Below are 15,111 nucleotides of genomic sequence, written 5' to 3' on the forward strand. Positions count from 1 at the left end.
GTACTTCTTGCGGCTAAATGATATAACTAGTGATTGATTGAAAAACCATGAATGTCAATCAATTAAAGAATTAACATTTTTTGAAATAGATGTTGTAAAATTTAATAATGGTGGATGAAAAATCATGAATCTTAACCAACTGGAATAATCTCATTTCATAAAGGGAATGTTGTAAATTTTAAAAATGGTAGATGAAAAATCATGAATCTTAACCAACTAGAACAATCTCATTTCATGAAGTGAATATTGTAAATTTTAATAATATTGGTGGATGAAAAATCATGAATCTTGACCAACTAGAACAATCTTATTCCATGAAGTAAATGTTGTAGATTTGACAATTGTGATTGAGGCTGTGATTGAGTAGAGGAAAAAATAATTAATTTTCGTGGTTGATTGTTACATGACCGTCTATATTTCTATACAATTCTCTATACAACCTTCACTCGCCACAATATTACTTATCTATAATAACTTGTAATTTCTTCTAAGAGACTGGTCGACATGGTAGCAATAAGCTCAGCTCAGGGCAACATGATCCTTACTTGAAAAGTGAGAACATTTTGAAAGAATAAGCTTAAAATGTCCAATGAGTGATATTTTCAAACCATAGTTTCCAAATAGTTATGCTCGATGTTTTAGCTTCAAACATAAGAAATCATTGAAAAAACATAGTATAGTAAAACTTTTAGAAACGTTTCATAAGATCCCCTAAACATCCATAGCATTTTATCATATTATACCAGCCTCCTACTATATATTTGTAACGTAGGTCACATATTATTGAACCCTTTTTCTATAGGCAACAAAGCATTCACTGATGTTAATCACCTTAGGCCCCTCTATAAAGCTCCTTCACATCAGTAATCAAATTGGGAATCATATGTGCATATTCAAAGGTAATTATATAGTACTGACATAATTCCATGAAAACTTCTAAATAAGCTTATACCTTAGCTTGGAAACCATAAACATTTAAGAAAGCTTTTAAAAGCAATCAAGCTTGTAAATTTCCTTAGAAATCATTCAGAGTAAAGTACTCACGAGTTAATGTGTGTATACTTTAAATCATGGTATTAAGTAACATTTCAAATCCAATTTTACTCACTCACGTGATGATTCCTTCCTTAGCTCGAAAATTCTATCAAAATTTACTTTTCCTGAAAATAGGGTATTTGTACTCCAATTAATCCCTAATAACCAGAAAATACCAAAACTTCAAGCAAAAATGGCAAAAACACGCAAAAATGCCTAAAATGTCTGATTAGTGTGCAAGCATGGGCGATAGGCTTGTGCCGTGCACACATGGTGTCGCGTGCACTGGTGCCAAGCGCATGACACACCTAAGGCACCACCACGCTCTTCATGCGCAGCCCCACCCCGACGCTCGGCCACCCAGTGCAATATAATGTCCAGAAGTTGGATTTTTCGACTAGAATCATAACTTGACTTTGGAACTTAAGAAATTAAAATCTAGAACTCAAATAACAAAACTTCCTTATACAAAGTTTCTTAGAAATGTTTTATGTATCTTACATCCAAATTTCAGCTTAAAACTCCTTGAGATGTATGATGTAGCCTCCAAAAAGTGAACACGGTTCAAAACTGCCCATAAATGACCTTTGGTGCTTCAACTCCAATGTTGACCTTTCTCCTAAACTCTTTTCAATCCAGTAGCCTCACCTTCAAAATTAAACTCAATTTAAGAGGTTTTGCAAGAGGAAACAAGAAAGTATCACGAGTGGATATGATGCTCTTCTTCTTCAAAATTTCCTAGTAATAGAAGGGGTTGCATGATTTAAGGTTGACACCTAACACCCTACCTCATGCTTGCACTTCATGGTCTTGACACCCTCTCCTAGCCTATCCTAGACATGTCTTAGGTGCCTTGCATGCGCCCCACCTCCTACTTAATATCAACAAAAAGTTCTTGTCTTGACATGCCCATTCCTTCTTGTTGCCAAGCTCGTATTTTTGACAATCTTCCTTCCTTTTAATATTTAAATTTCCATGACGCTCCAAACATACACTCCTACAATGACGCACCTTTTATGACATTTGAAATATATTAACCATTAACTAACTTCTAAAATAAAATTTCCTTTTAATTCAAGTCACTATACTCATCTTAAATGGGGTTTTCACGGATTCTTTGATCCGACTATAAATACTAGAAATTTCGATACAAATTCTTTTTTCCAATTTTTCTTGACTGTAATTTGGGAATGACTATGATGAAAAAGTTCTAAGAAATTGTAAGTTAAGTTATACTATAATCATTTGATTTTTTTTTCTTCCTTTCTTTTTGTGAGATTGTGATTATTATTCAGTGCAATTATATTTTAATTTGGTAATTGTTAGATTCGAAAGGAAGTTAATCTCTTTCTCTTCTTTCTTTTTTTTGTTGGGATTGTTACATCTACAATATTTACATTCTAGGTATGTTTCTTTAGTGCAATCATATTTTAAATGCTTTGGAAGCTGGAGTTAGGCATTAGGAATAGGACACCTAAAAAAATAGTTTTAGGCGTCATAAATTGGATGCCTGGACAAAATGCCTGATTCGAAAATTCGCGGTGAACTGAATGCCTAGTGTAAAATACGTCCAAATGAATGCATGGAAATGGACGCTCGGATCTCATTACCTAGAGTACAATGCCTAGGGTATGAGTCCAAAAACTACAAAACAGAAACTAGTGAATAGAAATATTGAGTCACTGATCGAACTCTCTTTAAGATGTTTCGCAACTTCGCTAAGTGTAAACAAATTCGATAATGCCTAGGACCCCCAGGATAAAAAAAACCAAAATTTCGATCGAAGCAACACCAAAATTGATTGGGATAGTAACTCTCGTGAATGATTTTGCTCGAAACTAAAATAGAGAGAAAAAGGATGGAGAATTTTTTACAAGAAGAGTATTTTCTAATATGTTCGAAAAGAGTAGTGCGAGGACTATATATAGATTATGAGTTTGTAACATCTCAACGGCCACGTTACCGCAACGCCTTTCCTAATGCTTAAAAGGTCACAATCTCATTGCACCTTAACAAATAAAAATTAGATGAACAAATGTTTTTTCTTTCTTAGACGGATTTGTTTAAATTGAAAATAAAACTTTTGACCATTTGTTATGGTAAAAAATTTAATAAAAAATGATATTAATATTTTATTCCTCCCCATACCATGCCTTGACATGTGTGGAAATACCAACAAATCCACATTTGTATCTCTTCACCTTTAAAAAGCATGGGTACTACATCGTACACAAAGAAGCTTCCACATTGCAATATTAGCAAATCTCAACTTGGAATGAAATATTAATATAAATTTCCTCAAACAAAATTTTCATCTATAGATGTTGGAATGCCTCGAAGGAATATCGCCTAAACAAAATGCCTAGACAGAACGTGTGCTTTCTCGCCTTGTATCTCGCCTGAACAAAATGCCTTCTCTAGTCAGCTTGCCTACTGGTCAAATCGTATAATGATCAAATCGTCTGGTCAAAATGCCTACTGCAAAATAAAAACAAGTTAGAATGTTGAGTTGCAGATCTCGCTTTCTTTAATATGTTTCGCGACTCTACACTACTAGAAAAATGGATTTTAATGATACTACTAATCAAGATATTGTGTCGTTAAAAATAAAAAAAAGGGGTGTGATGAGGTAAATTGTGTCGTTGAAAATAAATATACGAATTTTTTCTTCAATTTCACGCGTGCGAGCTCCAGATCATGGTTTTGAACCTCAATACGTATTTCCCCCCCTAATTTCTCATCAATTCATCAATCCAACTCCAATTTTCACCAAAATTCTCTCTACATTTTTGTGCAAATAGATTTGTATCACTTCATCATCCCCAAGATAAAATAGTCATGTTTCGTCAATCAGAACTGCACCGAAAATTGATTGGAACACCAACACTCAATTAGACACTGCCGGAATACCAACACTCAACTAGACACTCTTATGCTCGGTATACTGAAAGAAAGAAATTTTAGCCGAGAGAGGGATAGTATGCGGAGAGAGACGGGAGAGAACTTTGGAGAGGAAGAAATTGTTTTGTGCTTGTTCTATCTTCGAGAGAAGAATGAGGCTCATATAGTGAGCAGGGAGAGAGGCTCAAAATTAATGACAAAAGGAAACAGCTAATTGTTTCATTCAATTTGAAACGGTTTCGATTTTGAAAAATTTAATTTACAAAAACGTCTATAACATAAGAAACCGTTTTGAAAATTAAAAAAAAAATAGTTTTAGCAAAAATATGTTATATTAGGGTAATTATAATATGTAGCAATTTTTAGAATAATTATTAAGTATGTAGCAATATTTTAAAAAAATTGCAAATATAGCAGAGTCTATCGGTGATAGACTTCTATCGTTGATAGACTTTTATGGTTTATCAGTGATAGACCAACATTTGTTGTATGGTCTATCAGTGATAGATTTTGGCAGATTTTGATAGATTTTGCTATATTAACAATTTTTTAAAAATATTGCTATATATTTAATTATTTTGAATATAATTGTTATATTTGCAACTATCTCATTATATTATTATTTTATTCTTGGTCTCACCCGTCAGGCCCAAACCCATAGATAAAATTGCTACCTTAGCAACATAGGAATGCTATTTTTGAAATAAAATATCAATATAAATGATGGATTACTAAATTTTTTCATTCAACCGTAGCTAAATCAAATCAATTTTTTTTTTCTTTTGCTTTTGGTTGGAATCGTGATTATGAGATTCTACAATGTATTTTTCTGTTGTGCAATAAATAATTTAATTTGGTAGTGGTCAGATTCAAAAAAGAAGGTAAACTTAGATATATTTTTATAGTTGTATTTGATTTAGTAAATTTAGATATATTTTTCATGGCATAAATGGAATAGGTTGGTGAAATTGAACTCAATAAGATCTTTAACCCAATAGAATCCTCAAAATTTGGATTAGATTGGGTTGTCGAGTTATTTATTTGTTTTCTTTTCTTTTTTTTAATTATACTATTTATTAACTTAAAATATTTATATTTGTCTACAAACTTAAATTTTAAATATCAAAGTTCATCATATCTACTACAAACTTCGTAATATGTATTAATTATAATATTTATAAGTTAAAATAAATATTTTAATAATATCAGAAATTTGAATCGGGTTGGATCAACCCAAAGGTTGATCCAAACTCAACTTAATTTGAAAAATACATTAAAAAAATTCAACCTAATCCAACCTAAAATAAAATCTAACCTAATTCAATATAATTTAAGATTGTTATTCGAACACTCGTAATTTTTTAGCTGTATTATTTGATTTGATAAATTTATTTAGGTTTAATGTATCTTTTCCTGTTGTACTTGATTTGATAAATTTTGTTCAAAGGTAAAATAAAATCTTTTTTGGAATGGTTTTCCTAGATTTTGGCATTAGTTCAATTTTGGAGTTTTGGGATTTTTGTTTGAGATTTTTATATATAAAATCATCTTTCCACCCTATATTTCACAATTTTTTTAAAAAAAATCATTATTATTTTAAATATACCTAAAATATTCTAAAATATACCACTTATAATCTAAAATATGAAATATATATACTCAGTTAACGTTGGACATATAAATAAAAAATACTCAATTATATCAAATGAATGAATACATATACCATATTATATATCAAATTTACTTTTAGAAAAAATATATATGAGAGTATTAAAAAAAAAAAAAAAAACTTATAGATTAAGTAAACCTTAATTATATCAAAGCTAATGTGGGTAAAACAAAAATGGCACATAAATTAAGTAAACCTTTAAGATTCCTTCTTTAGAATATTTTAAAATATGGGTATTGGTTATAGGTTGGAGACAAAAAGGTAATTCACCTATAATATTTGTATAATTAAGAAGTAAACTTAAACATTTTTGTATATAATAGAAAAAATAGAATATAAAATGTAATATATATATATATATATATATATATATCAGGGCCTAAAGGTATTTTCGTTTTTTTTGCTAATTAGTATTTTATATTTATAAAACTTGGTTTGTTATATTTACCATTTTCAAATGAAACTTCAAAATTTGCTGGGCCCTAACTTTCATTTTTGTTTTTAATCTAGAATATGACTAGAAAAACATCTGGGCTGAAAGATAATAAGACATTTCAAAAGCTCATGAGATTAAAAACAGGAACCAAAAACTTTCAAGATTAAACTTTTAATTTAACTAACATAGTATCATTTGAATTAATTTACATTAAATGTCCTTGAAATCCTAGACAAAGTAGTCCATGAAGAATAGTTTTGCTACATCACTAAGAGCAAGGTTGAGGAAGATCTTACTTACTCTCAACTTAACACAGCCGACTGATATGGTACCAGACCTCAATTCTGTACATATTAAGGAATAGCACCAACACCAAGTGAAATTGTTCTAAGAAGTTAGCTTTATACACCACCACCACCACCACTAACCGCCAAACACCAACCAAACTATTTACAACAACCTAGAATAAACACAGCAGTTGCAAATGCTCGATAGAAAAACCAAAACACTGCAACTATTCATATTATATAAACTCTACTGTACTATTCATCTACACCTTCCATATCCATATCCATATCCTCTGCTTCTTCCTCTCTACAGTTCTGTTCAGAAGTTTCCATGGAATCCATTTCTGATTTCACACCATTGCTATTATCATCATTATCATCCTCACTACCACTACTAGTATTATCATCACTTTCCCCATTATTGTTCTTCATATTATGAGTCGTGTTTTTGGTGTCAGCCATATCATCCTCACTCTGCTCATCTTCTTCTGATGACACTTGCTTCTGCTCATCGTTTGCTTCACGAAGCTTTTCAAGACTAGCTATTGCAGTTTCCTCGAGTGTTTCCTCCTTCATCTGACTAAAATCAGTCCCGGCATTAACGTCGATGCATGGCATAGCTAAACTGTTGGATTTGACATGAGCAACAGACTTGGAATGTTTATCATCTGTTCTGTTAATGTCACATATTGTTGAAAGTATAGATGGTCTTGCCTCGACATTAATCCAGCGGCCCTCAAACCAATCTCTAGATATTCGAAGATTGGTCTTGTGTACGTTCAATAATAAGCTTTCACCTATTAACAGCAAAGGAATTCCATCGTGAAGAAGGATGACAAAATAAATGTAGATTTAGCATAAAATTGATAAAGGGTAAGAACCACATTTATGCTTTTTTTTTATAATCAGAATACCTGGAAAGTAAACATCCACGTTATCCTTGCCTGAATCATCTAGGCCAGTAACGACCCCTTCCCACCAGCCATCACTCCACCACGCATCGACCGCAACACCAATATCAAGGGTTAGCTCGATTTGCTCTTGTGGGGCTGGCCTTGTAATTAGGCGATGAGGGTGCCTCATGCCGAGCTTATCAGGTAGAGCAACTTTACAAGCAGGAACCCATTCCTACAAGAGGAAAAACTTGTCAGTTCACTTACTTCACTTTAAAATTCCTTGTTATAAACGAAATACAGCAGTAAGGCTAAACCTAAAATGCTCTTGAAAATTGAATAAAACAGAGACCGTCTGCAATTCTACAAAAGTCAACCAAATATGGAAAGCAGTATGCACGCTGTACAACCTGGATGGTTGTGATCAAACTATCAACTGGTAATTAGGAACAATAGACTTATAGCACGTTTGGAGTGATTTTAAAACGGTAATAATCACTTTTGTCATTTTCCAAATCACTCCAAAACTTACTTTCAACGATTCAACATTTCTAATGGCATAAAAATTAACTTTAAAAGTGTAAATTCAAAAATTACATTAATTTAGAACAATCAAAGATATGTTTCTGAGTAATTTTGAACATAAAAAAAAAGAGGTGATTTTAACCATTTCAATAAGAATTGAGAACACTCCCAAACATCCCCTGTATGTAAAAGCTCTAATTGTAGAATAAAACTTTGATCATAAATCTTGTGAAAAGTCCCAAGGGCAACATGGGATTGAATAGATCCTCCTATACCTACTTCTGGGTTTAATTAATTTTTTTTTAGGGAATTCTTAAATTAACAATGCACTAAAAATGTTAAGACGATCAAACAAGCGAAAATGAACTTTAAATGGAGAGAAAAGAACAATGTAGAGACTCAAACACAAAACCTCCCTAGACCACCTACCTTGATGCCATCTTAAATCATCAATTGGTCCAAAAGCTTAAGTCAATGGGTGAAGGTAAATTTAACTATATATCACTAACACTCCGCCTCACTTATAAAACTAAAATAATTGAAAGGTCCAATCAGTGGAGAGAAAATAACAACGTAGGACTTGAACACATAACCTCCCTAGACCACCTAGAGTGATACCATCTTAAATCACCAATTGACCTAAAAGTTTACTGATAGGTGAAGGCAAGTTAAATTGTATATCATTTAATAGACATGTTTGGACCAAGAACTATCTAAAACCATAATAATCATCTCTTCATTACCGTAAATACTATTTTGTAGACCCTGATTAACTACAATCAACACTATTCCAAAACCCCATTACAATATTTACTATTTGCTATAATTTTTACAATTTTACATTCATCATTTCTTTATTCTTTTATACAATATTTACCATTTTCTTCTCAAACTAACATAGTTTAAACTTCAAACACAAACTATTATAACAAAAACTAAAAAAATCTACACTCCAAACACAAACTATAACAACCCAAGTATAACAACCTAGGATTATAATAACTAATGCCCCAAACACCTCTTAAAAGAGTCAAAGTTCAACAAAATAAAAAGAGTAACTCTTTTAACACTACCTCAAGGTTGCCATAGCCATCCTCATCTTGCAAATCATCATATTGTACTCTAATTTGTTTTGGTGATGCATGCAAGACTGTACACCTGAACCAGCAGCCTCGAATGCCACTATCTTGACACAGTAATTCTATCTTCTCATTGACCTCATACATTGGGTCATTATCATTCAAAACATGTTTATGTGAAAGGAACCCACTGCCTAAAAAGCTGTAACTATGCTTCTGACAAGATTTATGAGTCAGCATATGTCGACGACTACCAGATTTTCTAACTTTTGCATTTTCAAACTCAAATGTCCCACATCCTTTAGCATTTCTGATCCTTTTAACTTTTGGTCTAACATTATTTTTTGGGTCCAAATCTTCATCATCTTCCCCCGTCAAGTTATCAAACATGTGCTCAGATTTTGATAATCCATTGAGACACAAACAAGAGAAGACTGGCTGATCAAAATAGCCACGCAATTTACTCAGGTCAAAGGGTTTTAACCGGTTGCTTTTGAACTGCCTATAGCAAAGATGAACTTTGGAAAGTGAATCATGAGGAAAGGCATTCATACATTTTTCGTAATGTTCACGATTTAAGACTGTCGCAGAACCATCAACACACTCAACACTAATGGCCTGCACATATGGTGTGATGAAAACCTCTTTCGGGTGAGAATTTCGTAATGTGATCACGCCTTTCACCTCCTGACTATGATGAAACCACCTCACTTTCACCTTTTTCTGGCACCTCTTATCTTCGTACATGTCTTCCAGGTAAGCAAGATAGTGGTTTTCTCCCTTAGCCATGACATAAACAAAGGAATGTACCTGAATAGCATTGATAAGTAGGAAAGGAAGAATATCATTATTGGAAAATGATGGTAAAAGCAGATAATGCAAATATCAAGGACATAATCTAATAGACCATCAAACCACGAATACCAAGGATATAATCTAATAGACCATCAAACCACAATTTTAGGGTATCATGGAACAAATGCACAAAGAAGATATCGATAGCTCTCTCAAAATAACTCCCCATTAGTTTGAAGAGGAAACATCATAAGAGATTAAACTTGGATATAGTGCAAATTTCCTGATACCAAAAACATCCAAGAGTCTGGAACATGTTGTACCAACTTTTACTACCACTTTATTTTCGAGTAAGAAATTACTCAAGGAGTAAGAGAATAACTACTTCAAGAAACCAAATTTCACCTTATCCCATAATACACGTGATATAGGTGCTACGATGACTATCTTAGCCTAGCATAGTAAACTTAAGATATACACATTTTTGCATTTCTTAAACATTAAATTACAAAATATTGATACAACATTGCTCACATAAATGGGATAATATACAGGGATACTGAAATTTAAACCAGATTAATCAACCATCCGTGTTTATAAAAGCCCAAGGCGCACTGGCCCTCTGGAGCCTAGGTGCAAGGTCCCCAAAAAGCCGAAACTTTTTTTTTGTGAGGCACACTACATACAAAAATATTACATTAAAAAGAGAAAGCATAGTTGAAAAGGAAATATGAAAAAAAAAACCTCAGCCACAAGATTTTTTGTACACTTGATTCTTTTAGTTAATAAAGAAGGAAAACCCTTAATTATTGCTATTTAAAAAACAACATGAAAAAGCCCAAGGCTTTGAGCCTTGGGGCTTCACAAAAGGCGCGCCTAAGGCGCACTTATTTTGTGAGCAGGCAAGGCGCTAGACCTGCACCTTGAGCCTAGGTGCGTGAGGGCTTTTTAAAACACCAGGTATAGAGTAGATGCTTACCATGATTGAAGTTCCATTCCTGCTAAATGATGGGTAATGCTTGAGTCGTTTACCACAAGTCCATGCAGCACCGGACCATACAATATCTGATGCAAGTCCCTTGGAATTCCTTGATGGGCGAACCTAAGTCAAAATCAAACTAAGGGATAATTTCCCAAAATTGTTTGAATATAAGTAATGGATGGGAAGGAATTTACCTTATCATCTGGTACATCAGATTGCGGGACACCTACTCCACTTTGTGAAAATTGAAGAGACCCCAGTGTTTGTATTGCATCAAATTTACCAGGTTCTGCATAAAAAAACTGTCAAGATGCTGATACCAACAATGCAAGAGAGCATAAAATGCTTTTGAAGGTGACAAGTATCTTTATCCCCTCAAAGCAATCAAGGAGTATCGCCTAATAGAAGTGAAGTACACTTGAATAAATAACTATAATTTATAAATTATATAAGCTTGCAATATGTAAGTAGCCATATAACCGCAGAACCTTGTTGCCCAACTCTACCTAAGCATGGCAAGAAAAAAAGTAACTATGGTATGTGGCAAATTGAAAAACCATGCCATGATTGACTTGAGGCGATTATGTTGAAACTCAGCTTGCCTCAACCACACTATATGGTACTTTATCAATTGTTCTTGATAACAGATCATGTAAATCACGATTCACGTCAAATGGAGTTGCCAACTAAAGAATTTTATACGCAAATGCTCTCACAAAGGTGGAGAGATAAAGAAAGGTGTTAACTTTAGAAAATTCGGTACAACACAACGAGAATTCACCATAAAACCAACTATGGAAATGAAGTAAAAGATAAGAAAAGAAAATCAAGACAAACCAGAATGATCCCCAGAAGAATGCTGCTTGGATAACATGGAAGTAAGCCAGTCCACAACCTCCCTCCTCGATCTCCATTTGAAACCAGCATGGACAGAACTTTCCTTCCCATGAGCTTGCAAGAACTCATCGGCAACAACATAAAACATGTGTCTGACGCTCCTCTCAGTCCCCACAACAGCAAGAATAGACTCTCCAGCAGAATCCTTTAAAAAATAATGAACCACGCGGTTTCCTCGTTCTTGGGATACAAATTGCTCCTTCCACTCCACAAAACAGTTACCATGTCCCATCATTTTGGCCAATATTTCATACAACAATCAACAAGAATCCAAGTCAAAAATTAAATGCTAATTACATGGGCAGGAGTCCATAAAAACGGCCAATGGACGCAGTATCGTTCATCCCAATAACTACTGTATGAAATCAACCTGTTCCTGAATGTTGACCACCAGTCCATCAAGATTACCCAAAATACATAAGACCACAAATTCTCAGCTAAAACTGCCAGATCTCAAGTCAAAAGGGAAAAACTACGTACACGATCCAACAAGCTTTGAGCCCCTAAAACAAATGTCCCTGGAAATCATAACAGAAGACCATAAACCCTAAGACCAGCAACAAATTCCAATTATTGAACTAACAGTTGCAGGAACAAAAGAAGTGTGTGTCCCCACAAATAATAGGTTTCTTCAATCCCCCTGCAAAAGAATTGAAGAAAACACCAAGCCAGCGGAAAAAACCCTTTTGACAAATGACGCAGACTCCTCCACAGAGAACTAAATGGGCAAAAAGAAAGAGAAATCTGCAATGGAACTTAGGCAGGGAGCTCTCCAAGCTTCGAGGAGGAAAACTCCAAATTTGAGGCTGAAAAACGGAAGAATTGCAAGAATGGGAAAATTGAAAGTTGCCCAAGTGTTTAATGAGCGTGATAATGAAAATATGAAAAGGGGAATGAGAGATGAGAAGAGAAAGAGGGGAGAAACGCCATAAAGATTGGAAGGAGGAAAGTTTCAGAGGAATTGATGAGAGGGAGGGAGAAAGAAAGGAGAAGAGGGGAGTGGCAGCACAGCACCGCACCGCAGCAGAAAAGTAATGATACTGACCAAATCCTAAGAGTCGGGTCCAACAACTGAGAAACATGGTCTTTTGGATCTATGGGCCGCCATTGTTGTTGTTCCTACACAAATTGGAAAGGTTTTTTTTTTTTTTTAAAAAAAAAATATAACAAAACGGACAAAAATATATTCACTATTTAAAATAATTTTGAAAACAGAAAAAGCACGGACACCATAAGTTCATGATTAAACAATCACTTCTTCTTCTAAGTGATCGTATAGGAAATGATATACAATCGTGTAGTTCTCTTAACGATGGAAAAATGTTTCGTGTAATTCCTTTTCTAAACGATCATGATACGCGAATTATACACGATCGTGTAGAAAATTATACACGATCACATGTACCATAAATCATACACAATATTTTTTTCAAAAATATAACAAAACGGACAAAAATATATACACTAGTTAGAATAATTTTGAAAACAGAAAAAGCTCACATGCCATAAATTATACACAATTGTGTGTAGGAAATTATACACGATTGTGTAGGAGATAATACACAATCGTGTAGGAGATGATACATGATCGTACAGTTCTCTTTAACAATGGAAAAAAAATGCTTCATGTAATTCTACTTTTAAATGATCATGATACGCAATCATATAGAATATAATATGCGATCATGTAGTTCTTTTTAACGATGGAAAAATACTTCATATAATTCTTCTTCTAAATAATCATGATATGCAATCGTGTAGGAAATGATACGCATCATTAAAAATAACGATGGGAAAAATGCTTCGTGTTGGAAATGATACACGATAGTGTAGGAAAAATACTTTAAATGTAAACTCGTTTAGATCATATCAAAGTAATATTTAAACGATCTTGGTATTTTGAAAGAGGAGTTGTAAGAAAGAAAGAGAAGATGAAGATGAAGAAGGTGATATTTAAACGATCTTGATATTTTGGAAGAGGAGCTGTAAGAAAGAAACGATCTTGATATCAAAGTGCTTTAAATGTAAACTCGTTTAGATCATATCAAAGTAATATTTAAATAATCTTCATATTTTGGAAAAGGAGCTGTAAGAAAGAAAGAGAAGATGAAGAAAGAAAGAAAAAAAAAGTATAAACTGGAAGAAAGAAAATCTTGGAAGAAATCTATATTTTATTTATCCAAAAGAAGATGAAGAAATGACGAATGTGGAATAAAAATAGAAATAGAAGAAGAAAGAGCTAAAGAAATTTGAAGTAGCTGAAGATAAAAAATAAGATAATGAAACATCAGATGAAAGTGATGAAGAACAAAATATAAGAAGGGAAAACAAAACAAATATCTCATTGTCTTTGTCTATCTAAGAAGAATAAATAACTATCATTACCAAAAATTCATTATTCTTATTATTAACTCCAACCATTTCTTGCGGTTGGAAGAAAGAAAGAGAAGATGAAGAAAGAAAGAAAGAGAAGACGAAGAAAGAAAGAAAAATCTAGAAGAGGAGTTGACCAAATTAGGAAAAGAAGATGAATAAATTGCAAAGAAGAAAAAGAAAGAGAGGTGATGATCGTATGCAACATCAAAGAGAAAATCTAGAATTTATGAAATTATTTTACTGACTTTCTGAACTATTTTATCTTGTTACACGTGTCATAAATATTTTGTATTTTTATTATATTTATGAAAATTAACCAATTGAAAATACGTATGTTTTTTCTTTTTCTCTCTTTTCCTTCTTTAATACTATTTAAAATTATTTTCAATCATCTAATTTTACTTTTCATAATTAACTAAATCTTAAACTTAGTCAGAGGAAAAAATAATTTTTACTGAAATTTTATTATTAATCAAATAATAATAATTTTATGTTATAAATAATTGTGTTCCCCAAAATTTAAAGTAAATTTATTATCGAAAAAAAAAGAAAAAGAAAAAAGTGGACTAAAATTAAACGAGCTTCGATAGGGACCAAAATAGTATTTTCAATATTTTTCAAGTAAAAATTGGGGGTGAGGAATTTGAACCAATACCTCTTGCTTAACATGTCAATTAAGCTAAATTGTTTTTGGCTTCCCATGTGTATTCTATATTGGAGCATTTTCAAAAATAACAAAATATTGAAACTATTTAGTCCATTTAAATTTTTTTGTTATATTTTGTGAATAGTTTTTTTTTTTTTTTGCTATCTATAACAATTCCCTTTCTATACCTTTCATTTTTTTAAAGGGAGAAATGTTAGTTTAAAGTTGATCATACATCTCTTTCAATTTATTCCACAAGATAGGGAGATCTTTATTCAATTTATTTCAATTTTAAGTTGTGTATTCAGCTGCTGTGTTAAGAAAGTTTGGTGTGTAAGCCTTGCGCTAAGGCTATGAAAGAGAAGTTGTTCCGCTTACTAGGCGTTTGGGATTTACTACGCGATGTGATAGACTTTGAAGGTCTAGGCGGCACGCCTCCACTCAATTGCGAGAAGCGACTTTAGCATAGGACGTGACACATCTTATACCAGATCATACAACAAGTATAAGATATCCTATTCCAGATCACAAAGCAAGAATAAGACAACATATCCCATATCATAAAGCAAGAATAAGGCATCATATCCCAT

At 32.8% G+C, this 15,111-nt stretch overlaps 1 protein-coding gene across 2 annotated transcripts; it reads right to left on the reverse strand.

Annotated features, from left to right (window-relative positions):
* Nucleotides 1-6,175: 6,175 nt before the first annotated feature.
* LOC103501233 (uncharacterized) lies at nt 6,176-12,568 on the reverse strand. Of its 2 annotated transcripts, none has more exons than XM_008464761.3 (6): nt 11,440-12,568; nt 10,797-10,891; nt 10,600-10,722; nt 8,820-9,635; nt 7,243-7,456; nt 6,176-7,125 (listed from the first exon to the last, which is right to left on the reverse strand). In XM_008464761.3, the coding sequence occupies exons 1-6, from the start codon at nt 11,732-11,734 to the stop codon at nt 6,584-6,586; spliced, it is 2,085 nt and encodes a 694-aa protein (XP_008462983.1). In that variant the 5' UTR covers nt 11,735-12,568; the 3' UTR covers nt 6,176-6,583. The 2 variants fall into 2 exon arrangements, with proteins under 2 accessions (XP_008462983.1, XP_050935382.1); XM_051079425.1 differs by having other exon boundaries at nt 10,600-10,708; nt 11,440-11,589.
* Nucleotides 12,569-15,111: the final 2,543 nt, after the last annotated feature.

The sequence above is a fragment of the Cucumis melo genome, chromosome 1, assembly GCF_025177605.1.
Source record: "Cucumis melo cultivar AY chromosome 1, USDA_Cmelo_AY_1.0, whole genome shotgun sequence".
NCBI lineage: Eukaryota > Viridiplantae > Streptophyta > Magnoliopsida > Cucurbitales > Cucurbitaceae > Cucumis > Cucumis melo.